General features: G+C 44.6%; 1 protein-coding gene and 1 long non-coding RNA gene across 4 annotated transcripts in view; one reads left to right on the top strand and one right to left on the bottom strand.

Moving 5' to 3' along the window:
• Positions 1–15,961, top strand: part of GRIA1 (glutamate ionotropic receptor AMPA type subunit 1) — a 294,076-nt gene extending 278,115 nt beyond the window's left edge. For both annotated transcript variants that reach the window (XM_004428620.3, XM_004428621.3), the window contains exons 15-16: positions 5,324–5,458; positions 13,274–15,961. In XM_004428620.3, the coding sequence (XP_004428677.1) occupies positions 5,324–5,458; positions 13,274–13,474 (336 nt within the window). In that variant the 3' untranslated portion in view covers positions 13,475–15,961. The remainder of the gene's footprint in view (positions 1–5,323; positions 5,459–13,273) is intronic.
• Positions 1–18,000, bottom strand: part of LOC147917215 (uncharacterized) — a 192,995-nt gene that overhangs the window by 63,874 nt on the left and 111,121 nt on the right. The window contains exon 3 of one of the 2 annotated variants that reach the window (XR_015551928.1): positions 3,909–4,017. The exons of the other annotated variant lie outside the window; for it this stretch is intronic. This is a non-coding gene — a long non-coding RNA (uncharacterized LOC147917215). The remainder of the gene's footprint in view (positions 1–3,908; positions 4,018–18,000) is intronic. 2 annotated transcript variants of the gene reach the window in all.

Raw genomic sequence — 18,000 nt, 5'->3', positions numbered from 1 at the left:
GTGAAGAGCCCTGGCCACCAGGAAGGACCTGGGAACCAATGAAGCTCTGCTCTACTCACTCCCTCACCTACCCACTGCAGTCTCCTGCACTAAAGACACCCCCAATAGGCAATGTCAAAGGGGCATGGATTGGGGAAAAAAATCCTTGAGACAAAGAGATGCAGAAGCCATTCCATCTCCCCCAAACCCCGGAGGCTTCTGGTTCCAGCTAGAATCCTACTCAGGGTTAGGGTTCCCAGCCTCTGTAAGACAGAGCAAGCAATGGCCTAGAGAGAACCAGTGACTTCAAGGTGCACCTCCTGGGAGTTGTGTGCTCCAAGATGATATGTCCAACATACAGCAGTTACCCAGACCAGAGGGTGAATGTCAAAACATCCTGGGTCCTGCCCAGATTCTTAAACCTCATATCCTAAGTCTCCCATTACTGCCCTAGAAGAAGGGACTAGACAGAAACAATGACTTTTCCTTTAAAACTATTTCTCTGGGGCCGTGAGCCAGAAGCACCTCTGGGGACAGCAGGCTCTATTTTCCTCTGACACACAAGACCCCTGTTCTCCAATGTATAGTCCAGGTAGATATTCAGCTCACAGTGTAGGCCCCCTATGGGGACACCCACTTTACCCTCAGACTAGTGCTTCTGTTTTGGAAAATTCCTCCCACTCTGGAAGAGGCCTCAGCCTCAGCCAACCCTTAGGTTCCCCTCCATGACCCACATCGTCTCCTTGAGTTCTCTGCTGCAATCTTGTTTTGAGTCAGGATGTTCTGTGGTGCATTGTACAGCAGCCGGTCCCTGAGCACATATTGCTGAGAAAAGCCGCCCCCACAACCCTCACTTTGCAGCATTTGCCTTGCCAATTATTAGTACAATGGGCGAATTCTCATCCTGTGTTGCTCTTGGGGAAAATATGCAGGCTAGGGAACTGGCCTAGATTAGAAATGGAACAGGAGAAGTTGCCAATTAACATGAGTTCCTTTTTTGCATCCCCTAGAGATGTTAGTCTCTAGGGAGAATTTATAAAAGCATGATCTCAGGCCCTCTAGGAACTCCTTAGATGCCTCAAATCACTTGGGGTTAGTGTGGGTGTCAAAAGTTACTTGGTCCAGCTCTGTGTCCAGGGCTTGAATCCCTTAGATGACCTTATCAGCATCTTCCTAAATACATCCACATTTAAGGAACTCACCGCTATCCATGGCAGGGCATTCCACCTTTGGACAGCTCTACAGATTTGAAAGGTCTTCCTTTAGTTGAATCAAATCCACCTCCATAGCTTTCCCACTTTGGTCCTGGCTAGTGAGTGAGCCTAGCCAACCCCTCAGTCTCCACTCCCAGGAAATATCCAACTGCTCAGGAAAATGGTTTGTAGGCCAAAAATATGTTTTGGAAAAGCACAAGAGAAAGCCTACCAGAGCAGAAAGGCTAATAAGTGGAAGAGGGGTCGGACTCTTCCCATGGCCTGAAAGACAAAGTCGGGTTACAGATTCAGCATGTGGAAGGATTGCAGGCAGCCCCCAAAACTCCAGTTGTACACACATCAGAAAATGTGTGGAATTCCTGCGGAATGTAGAGAAGAGCAGAAGCTACAGCCTTGCTTTGTAGGAGTTCACACTCTTACCAGGACGGAATGGAAGCATTTGGAGAAACCTGAAGCTTGGTCCAGATTTAACAGGCCTTGGATGACGGGCTGCACCAGTCTCCGTGGGAGGGACTGGTCTTATTATGGCCAGGCCTTGGCTTCTCCATAAAACTTTCTACTTATGCTGTGAAAAAAGCTTCAGGTCTCTTTGCCTCAGACCTGACTCAAACCTCGCAAAGACTCGAGCCGGTCCCACGTTATTAGAAGAGATGTTGGCTCAGAAACACAGAGGGAGTTTGGGACAGTCCCCCAGTTATGTGGGAAGAGCAAGGAAAAATATGAAAAAGAAAACATCTCCCTTCTACATGAAGGAGGTGGCAAATCAAAACAACAGGTTAAGGGGAACAGAAGAAGGGGGGGTCTGGTCACCATAACAACAAGCCTAACAATCCTGAAAGATGGAATTTTTGTTTTTCTTTTCTCCTGTCACTCTTCTCAATACTGTCACTCTCTCCCCCCCACCCCCCAGAAGGAGACAAGTTGTGACTTTTTCACTCCCACTGACAAGCTGCCTAGCTTTTGTGAGCACAGCTGCTACGGAATGGGAGGAGAACGGGGTTCCCAGACGGGTGCTCAGAAGACTCAAACTCCATCTTCCCCCTTGCCCTGGTCATAGCTGGGAAGCGTGTCGCTTGTCCGTGAAACATGAACATAGCTATCTGTACACAAGTTCATGAGCAAGCCTCCTCGTGTATGGGCACTATGCACCAGAGAAGGAATCAGAGTTCTGGCCCTTAAATAAAAGAGATTTTTGTCCCTGCTTCAGGACACCCCATCATATTCCAACAGAGTGAGTCGAAGAGAGTTAGTAACGGCAACTGAACAGAAGACGGTGGCCTTGGGCCTCCTTTGAAAAAACTAAATCTGCTGCTATCAAAAAGCTAATGGCTCACATAAGAGAAATCATAAACCCTTGCCTAAATGTAAATTCTCAACTATGTGGCCTAAGAAGACACCAACACCAGCCATTCATTTTACACACTATCAGACTATGCCAAATTTAGACAGTTGTGTTACATCTAAGTTTCCTTTCTGCTATTGGTGGTGATAGGGCGCAGGTGCCCCCTCTATTCTAGAGGTCTTCCCTGATCCCTGTTACTACAGAATTGTGTTGACATAAAGAAGGATCAGTGGCACTGTGTGTCCTGCAATAGGTGGCGGCCCCCTTCTGGCTATCCTCTTTGCTTGTATGGGATTGTCCCCACACACACATACACTGCCATCTTCATAGGCCAGAGACCTCCTTCAGAAGTGAGGGATGCTCTCCACCTCCAGACATAATCAAATGCTCAGTCACTGGACATTTATCCTTCTGCATTGATATAGAATATGCTCCCTCCCCGTACTTCTATGTGAAGATCTGACCCTACTTCCTTCCCAGATATAGCAGAAGTGGACACTCCGCCTTTTCTATCTTCTACAGCCAGGGAGGCAGATGCCCTCTTAGGGTCTTTTGAAGATAGTAACAAAAAAAGATGACCACCATTCCCTTACCCTTGAAGGCAATCCACAACCAAGGCAAACTTGGGAAAGACCATGAGAAAGGAAACACAAACAGCCTTGGTGACCAAGGACGCAAGGTACACTTCAGCTATTGAAGGGCTTATCAGCTTGTGAAATCAACAGGACTCATTCCTTACCTCCCAGCCTTCTTGTCTACTGCCTTCCCCCAGGTCTGTTCCCCACTCTCTCTGCGCATCATTGTCAACTACTCTTTTCTAAGGTGTGAGTTGATAATGTGTTAAGATGCCTCCCCACCACACCCCTAGCCCTGGCCACGCAGAAGAGTTTCACAGGAGCTTCTGCTGACCATAAGTCCTCCAAGGACTCTGAAGAATTGCTGTCCAGAGGCAGAATTACAGACCTCCTGAACAACAAACAGGGAGACATTTTGAGCCTTCTGGAAAATCATGCCAAGTGGGAATTACTTGTTCAGCCAACACTTGAACCAAGCACAAAACTCATTTTTGAATATTTCCCTTATCAGGCCATTATACCAGAGCAGGAAACATTCTACCCTCTTTGAATAATCATTTCCACTGCTTCCAAAGCCAGAATATTCCTTGCCAAGTGTAACCGATATTCAAGAGCCATCTGCTTTAGCAATACAGGAAGCACCGAGGGGGTTTGCTTTAGATAATCCTACAGCTCTGCTGGCCAAGACTGCTTCTGGGGAGGGAAAGCATGCTGCTATTTGCCAGCTGCAGTCCCCAAGCTCAGCCGTGCTGAATCCTGTACAATGCACCAAGTAGAACTAGGGCAGAGGCCACTGACCTGGTCAATAACAGACCCCTGTCTGCACACCCAGATTCTAATAGGCAGATGTCCAAGGAGTCGCTAGGGCAAAAGAGTCCAGCCCTTGTGTGGCTCGCCTACATCCCACCTGAAAAAGAACACATGGAGAGGTGTAAAAGCTATATCCTTTCCAGTGCCACCAACCAACCAACCATGGTTGTGCCTGTGTCAGTTGAGGCGTACATTTCATTGTAATTCAATGAGAAACTTGATGTATCTGAGTAAACAATGTAAACAAAGGTGTGAGAGCCACCATGACATCTGGGGATGAGGATTCTTCCAAGATCTAAAGATGTTCCCTTGCCCGGGTCAAGAATTTGAGCAGTTTCCCCTCTTCCTGAGCCATTACTTCCCACCACGACCACCAGCTTTATTTGGTGGTTCTCACCACGTGAGACGATGTTGTCACTCAGTCCCCGACTTTTGAACCCCACTGGAGGTGACAGAACTCAGGAGGTGGAGAGCATCCCTCACTTCTGAAGGAGGTCTCTGGCCTATGACTGATGGCCTTTCTCAGGCTCCACAAGGTGAGCTCTGTCCACCTCCTATTGAACATGGATGCCTGTCCCCAGGCCCCTAGGAATTAAGCACCCAGCTCCATGACCCTGCTTCTCCAAAACCAGTGCAAGATCTTTCACTACAGGCAACAGAGATTTCTAAATTCAGCCACCTGAGTCTGCCTGCAGTGTTTTTTAGCAAGCACCTCCAACAGAAAAATGACACCAATTAAGCATAATTATTAGGACTTAATAGAGCCATGTTTCTAGCTCAGTGCCTTTTTACTCTTCCTAGCCTCCCAGTTTTCTTTTTCCCTAAATTGGGACTCAGAGCAGTAAGTTAAAGGTATACATTTGTTGGTCTTTATTATACGTACAATAACTGTCTTATTAAATTGAAATCAAATGCACATCTAGGGGAAAGTTCATTATAAGTACCAACTCCCAGAAAAATGCACAGAAACAAAAACAACAAGTGAGGCCAATGCGTTGCTGAGCAACAGAGGGGATGAGGGGCAGGAACTGAGCTGAAAAGGAAAGGACACGGTTTTCTGAAAGAATGGGGTATGCTCAAAGGTGCAGATCTTGGTAGAAGCTGCCCTGAATTTCTTGTGGTGTCTCCCACCCTAGAACAGACAACGAGGAGGGGAGAAAATATAATTATAAATTGAACACAATCAGGGATGCTTGGAAAATTGTTATACACACACACACACACATTTTTTCCTGGGGAATGTTTAACACTCTGTCAATAAATAAAAAGCCTTTCCAACTATTATGAACGTTAAAGAGGGTGATGGGGCTGAGTGTATGTGTGTAAAAATGCTGTTAAGTGGATGGTCTCTAGCCTCCTGGCTCACTTTGCTCTTTCCCCTCCCCCCCTCCTGCTCTTCCTAGGACAAGACGAGTGCTCTGAGCCTCAGCAATGTGGCGGGCGTCTTCTACATCCTGATTGGAGGACTTGGACTAGCCATGCTGGTTGCCTTAATCGAGTTCTGCTACAAATCTCGTAGCGAATCCAAGCGGATGAAGGTGGCCTCGTCTTCCCAGGCCTTTTTCCCAACCTGTTCTGTGATACAGCTGGGTTTCCTGGGAGTCCCTTTACTAGAAAGGGTGGGGAGTGACAGGAGGTTGAGGTCAGCCTGAGGCAGGGGGCAGAAAGCTGTTACGAGGAAAGGTGACAGGGAAAGAGGCAGCTGTGAGAAAGGAAGGAAGATGGGGTGTGTCAGGTAAACATAAGGCCGAGCAAACAACTGCATCAGCCAGAGATGGGGTGGTGAGATTAAAAGCTAGGGGCTTAAGTGACAGACAACACAGTGTGAGGCAAGAGTGATTGCTACAAAGGTAGATTCTCTCTGAGGTTGGATTAACAGAAGTGTAGCTCCCAAAATAGGGGAGGAGGTGTCTGCCTCTGCAAAATAGATGATCTTGCCATACTTGGTGAATTAGGTCTTTTCGTAGCCACCACATTGTGAAATGGACTTTGACAAAGAGGATCATGCACAGAGAAGGGTGAGCAGATTCATTAGATGACCCCAAACCACATCAAATATAGCTAAGGGCAACTAACTGGAAAAGAGAATTACAGAGGATGTGAGAGCTATCTGTAAAAATACAAAGACTTTTCAGGCAGGAAAGAAAACAGACTAGTTCTGTGGGGTCATAAAGTGTGCAACAAGAACTAGTGACTAAAGCTATGGAGAACAGAAGTTAACACAATAAGTGAGATCTACTTTTCGTCAGAACTACCCAAAAATGGGAAGGACTATCCCAAAAAGTAGTAAGCACCCCATCACTGGAGGTATACAAGTAGAGGCTGAATAACTCTTGGCAAGGATGTAAGTTCAAGTATCCAAAGAGAGTTTGGATTAAATGACCTTCAAGGCCCCTCCCATTTCATCATTTAGCTTCAGTAAGAAAATATTTATGGATGTAGTAATCATGTGAACCCCTCAAGACATCTTGAGGAGGCAGAGAGGACTAAGATATAATCTGTGACTGTCAGCACCTTCAACAAAGAATGGCACAGAAAAATCACTCAGTGAAGCAACATATGGTACAGATGGGAAGGCCTAGAGAAATACAGAGGAGGGAGAAATTAGAGAAGGCTTCTGGGAAGAGGCAGAAATTAAGAGGAAGAGCAAGAGAGATTCAAATGGACAGAAGTGGAGAGAAGCATAGTCACTCTGAGTGATGTACCCTAGGCTGTTACCATGGCTTGACTAGACTAAGAAGATTCACTGGCAGCCTTTGCTCTCCTAGACTGTGCCATAAGAAGCCCATATTTCAACAGGTAATTGCTCCTGCCCAGCCCCTCCCTGTCATGGGCCATCAGCCCTACAATACCTCCAGGGTCACTCTTGGAGAAGACATTGCTGGACATTTGCTTCCCCTGTTTAGAAACTCAGTATTCAGTTCTGTATACAGGGAGTGGGAGTGGGAGAAGGAAGGCCCTCTGTCCTGTCATTGAAACCTTCTGTCCTGGCATTCAGCATTTCCACAACATGGCTCCAGCCTACTTTCCCCTCCCAGGTAATCTGCTTTCCTTAGGTACTCCATACTCCAGCCACCCACCTCCTGCTTCCCACCCATGTGCCTTTACTCAGGCCAATCCCTCTCCTGATCTTCGTGTCCCATAGGATCCATTTAAAAGGCAACTTCCCTAAGATATAATAACAAGGAACAATTAAGGGATAGTAGTGATGGTATTTGGTCAGGGGACTTAGGAATGCCTCAGTTCTACCTTGGACCAGCTCACTCACCACCAGGTCCTCTCAGAAAGGACAAAGCACAACAAAAGCATGAGCCTCAGACCCTAAACACAGTAGACCTCCAAGGAGCTTGGCTGGATACAATGAGGTCTCCTAGAACCTAAACAAAGTTTCCTCTGCCTATTCCATCCAAAACGTAAGCCTGAAGACTCTCCTATCTTACCCTGCAAAGTAAGGAAAGGCCACTCCAGAGGCAAAGAGGGGAATAGGAGAAGAGCGAGGTGAGCTACAACCTTTACTACCCCCCAAAACCTTCCCATGGACCAGGACCCAAACCAGGGGCCCAGGATTGGCTCAGTACACACCTCAAGAGCGCCTTCTCACTGCTCCCCTAAGAGACAGTGCAGTAGAATGGTCTAGAACACAGGCTGTGGAGACTCTTCCTTAACTGTGTCATCTTGGACAAGTTTCAATAGCTCTCTGATCCTCATTTTCTTTAAAATCGAGCTAGTGGTAGTACATACCTCATGAAATTGTTGTGAGGATTATATAAAACAATGGATATAAAGGGCTTGGCAAAATGCCTTGGCCATAGAAAGCCCTCAATAAATAATAACAGTGATAACTAGCATTCCAAATAATTTTTCTTATTATTATTAGTGGCTAGCTAGGGCCTTCTTAAGACTTTCCTTTTATTGCTCCTTCTTACATGTCCTAGGTTTGTTGAGCTATATAGATTGAGTTCCTTAAGGTAAGAAGCTGTGTCTGATTTCTCTTTGAACATCCTGCACACATAGGGTAAGTATTAGTAAAATTAATGTGGAATTGTATCCGGAGGAGAAAATCTCTTAGAGGATGAGGTGAGGCATGGGAGGGAGCTGCTGTTAGTTTAAGCAAATACACCCACCAAAACTATCCAGACTGGAAGCACAAACAACATCATCCAAGGTATTTGGGCTTCATCTATTTGTGCTCATAAAATCTAATGAGACCAGGCATCCACCAAGCAGGAAACCTGCTGGACTTCCGGCCCTTCCTGTGAGACTTCCATGACTCCCACTAATCATGGTCAGTGCCAGGTGGTGGTACCAGGGTGGCTAAAGACTGGGATCCTCTTAAAACAGGGACAATGTTGACCTTCACCACTGAAGTCATAACATTCAGGTTAAGACAAAAATCCTTAGAAAAGACTGCTGAGTCATGCCATAACTTCTTGGAGACATTCTCACCCTTCCCTTTGCAAAGAAGACATTGAATTTCTCAGAAGCCAACGTAAGGATCTCTTGCAATCATTAATTCAAGGTCTTCCACCACAATCTTCTATAATTAATTCCATTGGTTGGCATGACTTCTGCCTAACTCACCAAGGCTCCTAGTAGAATTTTTAATCTTCTAACAGCAGAAAAGATACTTCTACTGTCTTTATTAATCAACCTGGCCCTTAATTTTCAAAGCTCCATCAACTCCTCTCTCATGCAAAGGAGACAAGTGGAACACATTCTGCTTACCTCTCAGACTTTCCAGTTTTGCAGTCCTCTTTACTGTTCTGTACTTTGTCTTCTCCAAAGGCAATTAGCTCTTTTCAGAAGTGCAGCCTCCAACCTCACACAGAGGCCCACACTGATGGTGACAAGAGCCTTCGGTGAGAACTTCCTTCGTTTCTTTCCTTAATTACAGTATTTGGCCAACTCTTAAGGCCTTGAGCCCCTAAACCTATTTCAGGGCCAGCCTCCTATTTCTCAACAGTGTTCAAGGAGCCCTTTCCCACCCTGCATGGAAGAGAGAAAGAGGAGAGGAGGGGAGGCATAAAAGGGAATGAAGGGTAGGAGAGAGCAAGAAGAAAGGAAGGGAAAAAGGAAAGACATCTTTTTAGTAACTTCCATGTTCAAAGTGCTTTATACACATTTTCATTAACCCTGTAATGTCTTGTGAGTGCAACCCTACAAATGAAGAAATAGGGGCTCAGAGAAGCTAAGTAGCATGTCCTAGGAAGGTCACACAAGCTAGGAGCTGGAGGAATGGGAATTAGACCTCCAACATGGCCTCTGCAAAGCTGGGTTCTTGGTGCTGGCCAAGCCACTTCTCTTAAATTTCTCTCTCCCACCAACCACATGGCAACAGATCATTTTGAGTACCTTCTGTGTGTCCTCTCAAGCCCCAGCCACAGCACACAGCCAAGTAAGATGCAGCCCTTATCCTGAGATTTTTGTAATCCAGTTGTTGAGGCTGTCCATGGAATGTAATCTTTTACTTGTGCATTGTTGAATTCCTTTTCCCTTTGATGTGTCACATGAGCAGGACACACAGCAAGTGTCACAGGGACAGTGAGAAGACACTTTGCAGGCATTCCTTCCGCAAAGACACACTGAGCCCCACTGTATGCTAGGCATTGCCCAGCACTGGGGATACAGTCAGGAACAAAGCAGACACAGCTTCTGTTCTCAGGAAATGGATGATTTGATGGAGAAGACAGAAAATAAGTAAATACTTACGTGTGTTCAATGAGTGTTATGAAGAAAAATGCCTGGTGCTATCAAGTCCTGATCAGGGAATGGGGGCAGGTCAGAGAGGCTTCCCTGAGACACTGATGCTTAGCAGACTTGAGGTATGAAAGGAATTAACCAGGGGAAGTGAGCTGCTGGCAAAGGATCCACAAGTGTCAGAGTCCCAAAGACCAAAACTCTTGCCTAGAAATGGGAAGCAGGCCAGGGAAACCCGGGCACAGGAAGACAGAGGGAAGAGGAGAACATGTGAGAGTTGGGGACTCAGAGAGTATACATCATTTAAGTATAATTGAAATTGTCATATACTAGAAACAATATATAACCTGAGACACACTCCAAACTGAATGAAGTCTCAAATCCTCCACCCATCCTCTCTGCCTAGGACAAAAGACCAGAACCTGAGTCCTTGCCTGATATTAAGGACAACCAGGGTCTTTATTATTCACCACCTTGCTCCCCATGGAAAATAATCTCCAGCCACGCCTACCCCCAGGAGAGCCGATGACCTTTCATAATTGTATGTGGCTGTGCTAGCACAGGCCGTGTTTAAGCCACAGCAGTTGAGGCTTTGCACATTTCCCTGGAATTAGTGAGCAGCTGAGGGACTTGGTAACTTGATGTGCATCCTCCACAGCAGGCGGTCACTCTGGCTCTTAGCACGTATGCTAGGATGAGGTCATTATTGAGGTTTGAGCTTTTATTGGGATGTTCTATGATGTGCAGAGGCTAGGCAGACTCTTCTTAGAAAAGCAAGTGGCTGAGAGGTTAGGATATAATCACTGTTAGAGAAATGAATCTCTGAAGAGCCAACTTACGGGACTTTGAGGTTGGACTTTTTACTCACACTTTTCTCCCTGAGTATCAATTTCAAAACAACAACTCTAAGGATGAACTTTAAGAATGACTGGTGTGTCAAGGATGGACAAGGGAGAACCACATTTCCCAGAGGCATGGGGAGGAATGACATCAGCTTATGACAGCTTAGCTACAGGGGGTAGGAAGAACCGAAGGTCATCCACTTTGGCTCTAGATCACATAACTGTAACCTTAAGCAAGTTGGTTGTAAGTCCTGTTTCTCTGTAAAGTGAATCAAATAAACTAGATCAGTGTATTTCAACCTTGCTTGCATATTAGAATCACCTGGGAGGTTTTTAAAACTCCAGATGTCCAGGCCACATACCACACCTATTAATCAACATCTCTGAGGGTAGATCTCACGCATCAGTGTTTTTTTCCCAAAACTCCCTGGGTGATTCCAGTGTGCAGTCAAGTTTGAGAACTAGTGATATAGTCATTTTTAGCATTGCTTTCTGCTCCAAAGTTTTGACTCTATTCATCTCCTCTCCTGAGAGCCCATAAATGTATTAGAAAGGAAGCCAGTAAGCAGGCAGTACCTACTTTCAATAGGAGTATGAAGTCACTGACCTCTGAAAAGCCCTCAGCTTCCTTGAAAACCAATTCTTAATGACATGATGTTGGAGGGTTTTAGTTACATGCCCAGATAAGTTATTTCATACTTTGATAGGCAATATTAGCTGTGCCACCGATCTTCTTCTTTGAGATAAATTCATCAAGTACCACCAACTTCAATGGAATGTTATGGGAATATGCGAGACCTTTTGAGAAACAAAGACCAAGGTGATCTGTGTGAACTTTAAACTTTGTTTTTTAATTAAAGGGATTTGGTAGAGAAAAATCGTACAAAATAGACATTCCAAGCTAATCTATAGAACTTTCCACATTTCACACACGCACAAATAAAAAGTTATTTTCTTTTCAACATTCTTTAGGTGAGAATAAGTAACCATTAATTCTTCAGATGTTCACTTCACATTTTCCCCATAGAGCATCACAATGGTATTTATTTGGCCTTGACTTAGAAGAATGCAATCCAGGTCACACTTCCTTTTCAGAGGAGGACAACCAGACAGAATGTAGGAAAATCAACTCTGGGGATTTGAAGTAGAGACAGAACCTGCGTGGGTAGAGCATCATATGGGGCAAATCTGTCTGAATCATGGATTTTAAAAGAAAGAACATTTAAAAAAACTGTCAGAATTGCCAATAAGAGGATACTCCCAGCATCATATAGCAGAAAGCCGCCCTGTTTATGTCTGTCTGGCCACAGTAGGCTGACTGACTTCTCTGATCACTAGAATCATGACAATGTGCAAAGGAGAAAGCCATCGACTTTTTCAGAAGGATCCTATGTGGTTGGCTTTTCTTAGACAAACTCAAGAATATTTATGAAGCATCTAACTACATGCTGGACACTCCGGGAGATAACTAAGGATTGAGAAGACATGGCTGTTTGCCCTCCTCCAGACAGTCAGCTCTCTTAAGACAAAATGTACATACCTGAAGCAGAACCACTACAAGAGAATGTATAATGTATGAGTACTAGGCTGAGGGAGGCCAGCACTTGCTGGTACAGTCTAGGGTGGCTTCAAGAAGGTGAGAACAGAATGAACCTTGAAGGATGGATAGGGTTTGTCTCAGAGAAAGAAACCTCCAACTCATAGGCAATCCTTCTCCTCCGTGTTAACTCCCACCAAGAAACCAAGCTCCACCTCAAAAATTCTACAAGTATCTCTTAACGGGAAGTGAGAAGTCACAGGAAGAGATAAGGGTTTGGATTTCATGTCATCAAGTTTCTTTCTCCAAAGGAAATCAGAACAGAACCCTTCCTCTTGTCTAATAGGATATGGTTCTAATCCCCCCAGATTAGATCTTGAACATTATACCCAACTCATCTGATCCTGGGGTTACTGTTGGAGTGCCTGTTATATGTAGAATTCCAGCATTCTAGAAATCACAAGCTTAGCAGCACTGATCTGATGTTTCAATCTAGAAGTGCAGGTTATACATGCTGATGGGAAGCAGTTGACACACAGAAAATGATCTTTGGGATGCATTCTTATTTTCTTTAGCACATGCTCCTTTCCAGGTAGATTTGGCTATTATATTATTCAAACTAGTCCTACATTCCCTTAACACATGCTGCTAAAGGTAGGGTAGCACTTTTCCTGAAGTAAATCAGAGATAGTTTTTAATTTTAATCCAACAATAACACACCCTCAATTTTTTTTTAACATTTCAAATCATTTTTCATGCAGTAGCACCATTCTTGCTTATAAAAGTCTGTAGGTACATAGATAATCACATTTTACAAACATGGCGACTTAAAAGGTCTAGAAAGTTAAGGAGATATGTACAGGGTCACACGACTAGTTGATGTAAGAAGCAGAACTGAAATCCAAGTTTCCTAAACCGCATTTCCAGAGCTTTTCCACTTGGTCCTTTTGCTACATTTCTTATCATCAATACTACCATGGTAATAGTCCACCTTCAGAAATCACAGAATACAAGAACCAGAAAGGATTTTAGAGATAACCCAGTCTAGCACACCTCATTACACAGAGAGAACATGAGGTCCAGAGAGGGGATCAGACTTGCCCAGAGCCACAAGACAGTTTTGTGAGTTCATGGCAAGTCAGGATTAGCATTAGAGATCAGGAAAGGAGTTGGATGGGGAGGAGAGTTGGGGTGACATTTTAAGTCCAGTGTTGATTCATTATCCTTGCTAATCATTGCCAAGGACCCGGGGAAGAACCCCCGGTCCTCCTGAAAAGGGTTTCTGTTTGATCCCACAGCAATCCATCAATGAAGCCATACGGACATCGACACTTCCCCGAAACAGTGGGGCAGGAGCCAGCGGTGGCGGTAGTGGAGAGAATGGCCGAGTGGTCAGCCACGACTTCCCCAAGTCCATGCAATCAATTCCCTGCATGAGCCACAGTTCAGGGATGCCCTTGGGAGCCACAGGATTATAACTGGAGCAGATGGAGACCCCTTGGGGAGCAGGCTTGGGCTCCCCCCAGCCCCATCCCACACCCTTCAGTGCCAAAAACAACAAAATGAAACGCAACCGCCACCAACCACCATGACCACAAGGAGGATGATTCAACAGATTTTCCTGAAGAATTGAAAAACCATTTTGCTATCTCTTTTCCTTTTTTAATGTTCTTTCACCCTTTTTTGTTTGCTAAGTGAGGATGATAAATAACACTGTACTGCAATAAGGGGAGAATAACCCTGTCTAATAGAGCCTATGTCTCTGAAAATGCAGTCACTGGAACTCTAATGAGGAAACTGTACCATTTTCTTTTAATTCAGTTGTTAATGTGTCTAAGTGTGTGCAATATTTTTTTTCTTACTAATATCCATGGTTCGCAGGTTCTGTTAGGCCCCTTCCTTCTCCTTACTTCTTATTCTCAACTCCCTACCCATCCCTCTTCAGTTTTCAAATTGGAGATTCAAGATCCATTCCACCTTACAAGCAAGCAAAAAGGAAACAGCAACCTTCCAACTAATTCGCCATGGGAGCTTTCCAAGTTACCCTCCGCTCCTCAGCCCCAAGCCATGGATGGAGACGGATGTTGTTGGAGGAGTGGGCTGCCTTCCCCAGATGGGGCACTGCCTAAGCACTGATTTAGTCGGGAATGTGTATGAAAAGCAACTCAGACTGAGGGTGGCAGAGAGGGCAAAGGCAGATGTGCAGTCAAAGGAGGACTCATGAAGTTATTGCTGGAGGCTTAGATAAAACTTCCTTTAACGTGTAAGAGCCATCCCATAGGCCTTAGGTGAAATGGTATATTTCTTCTCAGAGTCAGCCTCAGCCCTGAGAAGTATGTCCTTCTGACTATACTCAAGCTCAAAGGCACTCTGGTAGCTAAAGGCAACTGGCCTCCTAAACCAAGTAGAGCCTTGGGAACAGCTGACAGGGAGATATCACCTGTGATTCTCACTTTTCATTTGCTTAACATCTGAGCAGGAACCCCATTATGGAGTAGAGTCTCTTTCTCTTCAGAGCCTCTCATATGGGGGGATATGATATGCAAGCTAAGTGCGAAAGAAAGGTGATGAAAGAATTTTGGAAGAGGAAGCTTCATCGAAGCCCACAAGCAATAGAACCTTCTATGGCATGCCCTGTTCTAGGTTTGAGAGACCAAATATGAAGCTTAGTGTTTTGCTGACCTGCAGAACTTGGGTTTTTATGTCTATATAAAAGTGTTGTTTTATAACGTGGCCAGATAACATTCTGTCATCTTTGGAAAGTGAAATGTCCGAGGCCGAATTATTTGAAGAACGATAGGGAGATGGATTAAGTTGATAATGATGTTGGGGGAACCTTAAGATCCCTGACCCCAACTTCTAACCCAAGGAGGCTGGCCTTCCCCCTGGCTAAACAGAATGAGGATGTTGTATTCCAATGACCAGAATCAACAAGCCTATGATTGTGACTACAAAGCTGAACTAAAGCAAGATTGGAGAAGTGGCAGGGTTCATGGAGAGGAGCCCAGGCTGACTGTAACTTTGGTTAGGAGGGGGGGTTCCCAACACACAGCTTTCTTGGAGATCCCAACTCTCATTCTTGGTGCAATTGGCTTCCAGCTGTCCAGCAGCCACTCTCCTAGGTGCATGATTCAGTGCGTGCCATGTGTCATTAGCTTTTATTGATAACCATATTCTGGCTTGTTTCCTTACCCCCTACTTCTATCCAGTCTTCCCTGCTAGGGGTTATCATTAGCAATTGACAAACTAAAGGTTTTGGAGCCCAGCTACGAGTAGGTGCGGCATGATTGGCTTCATCTGTGGGTTCTCTCAGTGGACACCCACTATCTCCATGTCTCTCCCATTCTCCTTTTATCAACCATAGCAAAGAACCATCCCAAAATCAAACTCTTCACCCTTTCAACTCAAGTGTTGTTGTTCAGTCTCTCGCGTGTCAATGTGGGCATGGTACATGAAGCAGGACCCTCAAGATGGATTTTCACTTTTCACTACTGCCAGCTGATGTCCTTACCAGCCCCTGCCCTCACACCAGATTTTTCTCAGCCCTTAGCCTACCACTGCAGAATCTGATATGACCCACCATTAGGGAGTCTGCATTTCAGAGGAGTTGGAAATTACCCTGTACCATTGACATGCTTCAAAGACCTTTTGCCTTTAGCCTGGTAAGATGCCTCTCCAGCCACTGAGTGCGCCAGTAACATGATGCGATAGGGGGAGACCATCTATGCCAGGAATGAGGGTCTATGCTACGTGGGAGTCCAAGACTCCAGTGGAAGATGCTTTTCATCAATGGAGGGGTAACGGGGAAAACAAAAGCAAGAAAAAAAGTTAACTTGTATTATGTATTTTTACTACACTTTTCTTAAAAATAGAGCAATGGGAAAACTCGGAAAGAGGTTGACATTTTTCTCAACAGGAATCCATACTTAACAGTTCTGGCTTTCATTAAATTTTGCTCTTTGGTACCTGGGCTTTTTATTTAACATCTATATTTGTTTTAACTCTCTTGGCAGATGTGTGAAAGGATTTTTGCTTGATCAAACACTAAATATATTTTTGGTTCCTGTTTTTCTTTCAAGTAGCCAGGTTTTTTTCTTTTGGTATTTGCATAAAATGAAAATATCACCGAGAATTAAATCACTGTGGATCCATTATCTACTTTTCATATTTGTCCATTCCATTTTTGTGCCATTTCTGAAGCCACAGCTCTAGAGGTTATGTTATTTCCTAATTGCTGACCTTAAGTCCAGTACATTTTTGATGGTGACCACTATGCCTGACTCACAAACAAGTCATTTTAGCTGAACTAGATCATTGTGAGTTACTCATCCAAATAGGATAACAAAAAAAGACAAAGAGTGCTATTTGATTTTCAAGGGCCACAGTTTCAATTGCATAAGGAGCAGGGTTTAACTTGCAGTGGTCACAGCACCTCTAGGGAACTGGGTGGCTCACAGGGAATGTCTCCCAGACATCCCCAAACAGGAGTCCAGGTGTGTCTGGGATGTGCACAGAGTCACAACCAAAACCAAATCTAGACCCATCTTATAAGTGGATAATCTCGGTCCTCAGACCACATGACCCTCATTCTTGCCTGAAAGCTTTTCTTTTGCTCAAGCAAGGTGGGCTTTCTATAAAGGATCTGACACATGTTGACACATAGATACTGATGATTAGGAACAAATTCAAGTATTTTCTTTACCAAGAAACTTTGTATATTAACAGGGATCAGAGGTCTAAAATAAATGGACGAAGCTCTAACAGTGACATTTCCATGGTAGTAAAGGGCTGGGGGAAGGGAGGGGAGCTAGCAGACTTGTATGACGCTCCAGTCATCGCACCCACTTGCAGTCACCTCCAGCATGTAGAGTGCCTCTGAGTGAAGAGGCGCTTAACACCAGCTGACATATGGAGAAAGCTGATCTCTGTCATCTTACTATCAAATAGTTGGGACAATTATCATAATGGCTATAAGAGCACAGGTTGCCGTGTATTGAGCACTTACTGTGTTAAGCACACTTCATACCTTCTATATCATGACAATGACCCTCTAAGGTAGGGCCTTACAGATGAGAAACACAGATTTAAAGAGATGACATAATTTGCTCACAGTCCTATAAGTGACAGAGCCAGGATTTGAACCGGGTCTGCTTGAATCCAAAGCCTTTACATTACGCATCTCTCTGTTAACCAGGCCATGATGCTTGGTGGCCAGGAAAATAACAGGTGAGCAGTTATCTATCTTCCTGTTATGCCAGAGTAACTAAAAACAGAATGGTTAAAGCTATACATGCCACAACTTTGGGAAAGCCAGTCTACCCTCTTGGGGCATGAGAGATTACTAATCCAGACAGGATTGCAAAAATGGGAGAAGAAAGAGTCCCTTTTAGCCCCTTTAAAATAGATCCAGGCTAGGGAGCAGCAAGCAGGTTGGGGAGGGGACCAAAAAGCAAGTCCCCTGCAGAATAGTTGATTCAGCCTGGGGAAGGGTCCTCAGAGCTGTCCTGGGGAAATGGAGCTATCTTTCTGTGTAGACAAGACCAGGATTAGTTCTTGGGGTTACAGGGCAATGGACTTAGGCTCAGCTAAAGAAAGAAGTCCCTAATGGTCAAAGTATCCCCATAGTGGTATTAGACTCCCCCTGGAGTTGGGACAAACCGCTGTCAAGGAGATGCTGCAGGTGTGAAAGTTGAAACACATATCATAGCCCTATTCAGGTTATCTGATCAATAACACTCTAATATGTACTAAAAGGGGGTCAGCAAGGCCATACAGAAATGAGCATGAATATCTTTCGCTGAAATAATATAAAAAATCAATTTAACTTATCCTAACTAAGAGACAAGATGGCAAATTCCTTCCTTACCAAATGCTAATGTTCTCTCTAGGAAAAAATGTCTATGGAGGTCCATTACTAGCCCACTTTACAGATAAGAAAACTGAGGTTCTTGAGTAAGAAGCTACTTTCCCAAGATCACAACATGAGTAGAGAAGCAACGTGCTA

The sequence above is a fragment of the Ceratotherium simum genome, chromosome 4 (assembly GCF_057802395.1).
Source record: "Ceratotherium simum simum isolate JZ-2026a chromosome 4, ASM5780239v1, whole genome shotgun sequence".
Taxonomy (NCBI): Eukaryota; Metazoa; Chordata; class Mammalia; order Perissodactyla; family Rhinocerotidae; genus Ceratotherium; species Ceratotherium simum.
The sequence above is the reverse complement of the archived record's forward strand: the minus strand, read 5'-3'. Positions and strand labels throughout refer to the sequence as shown.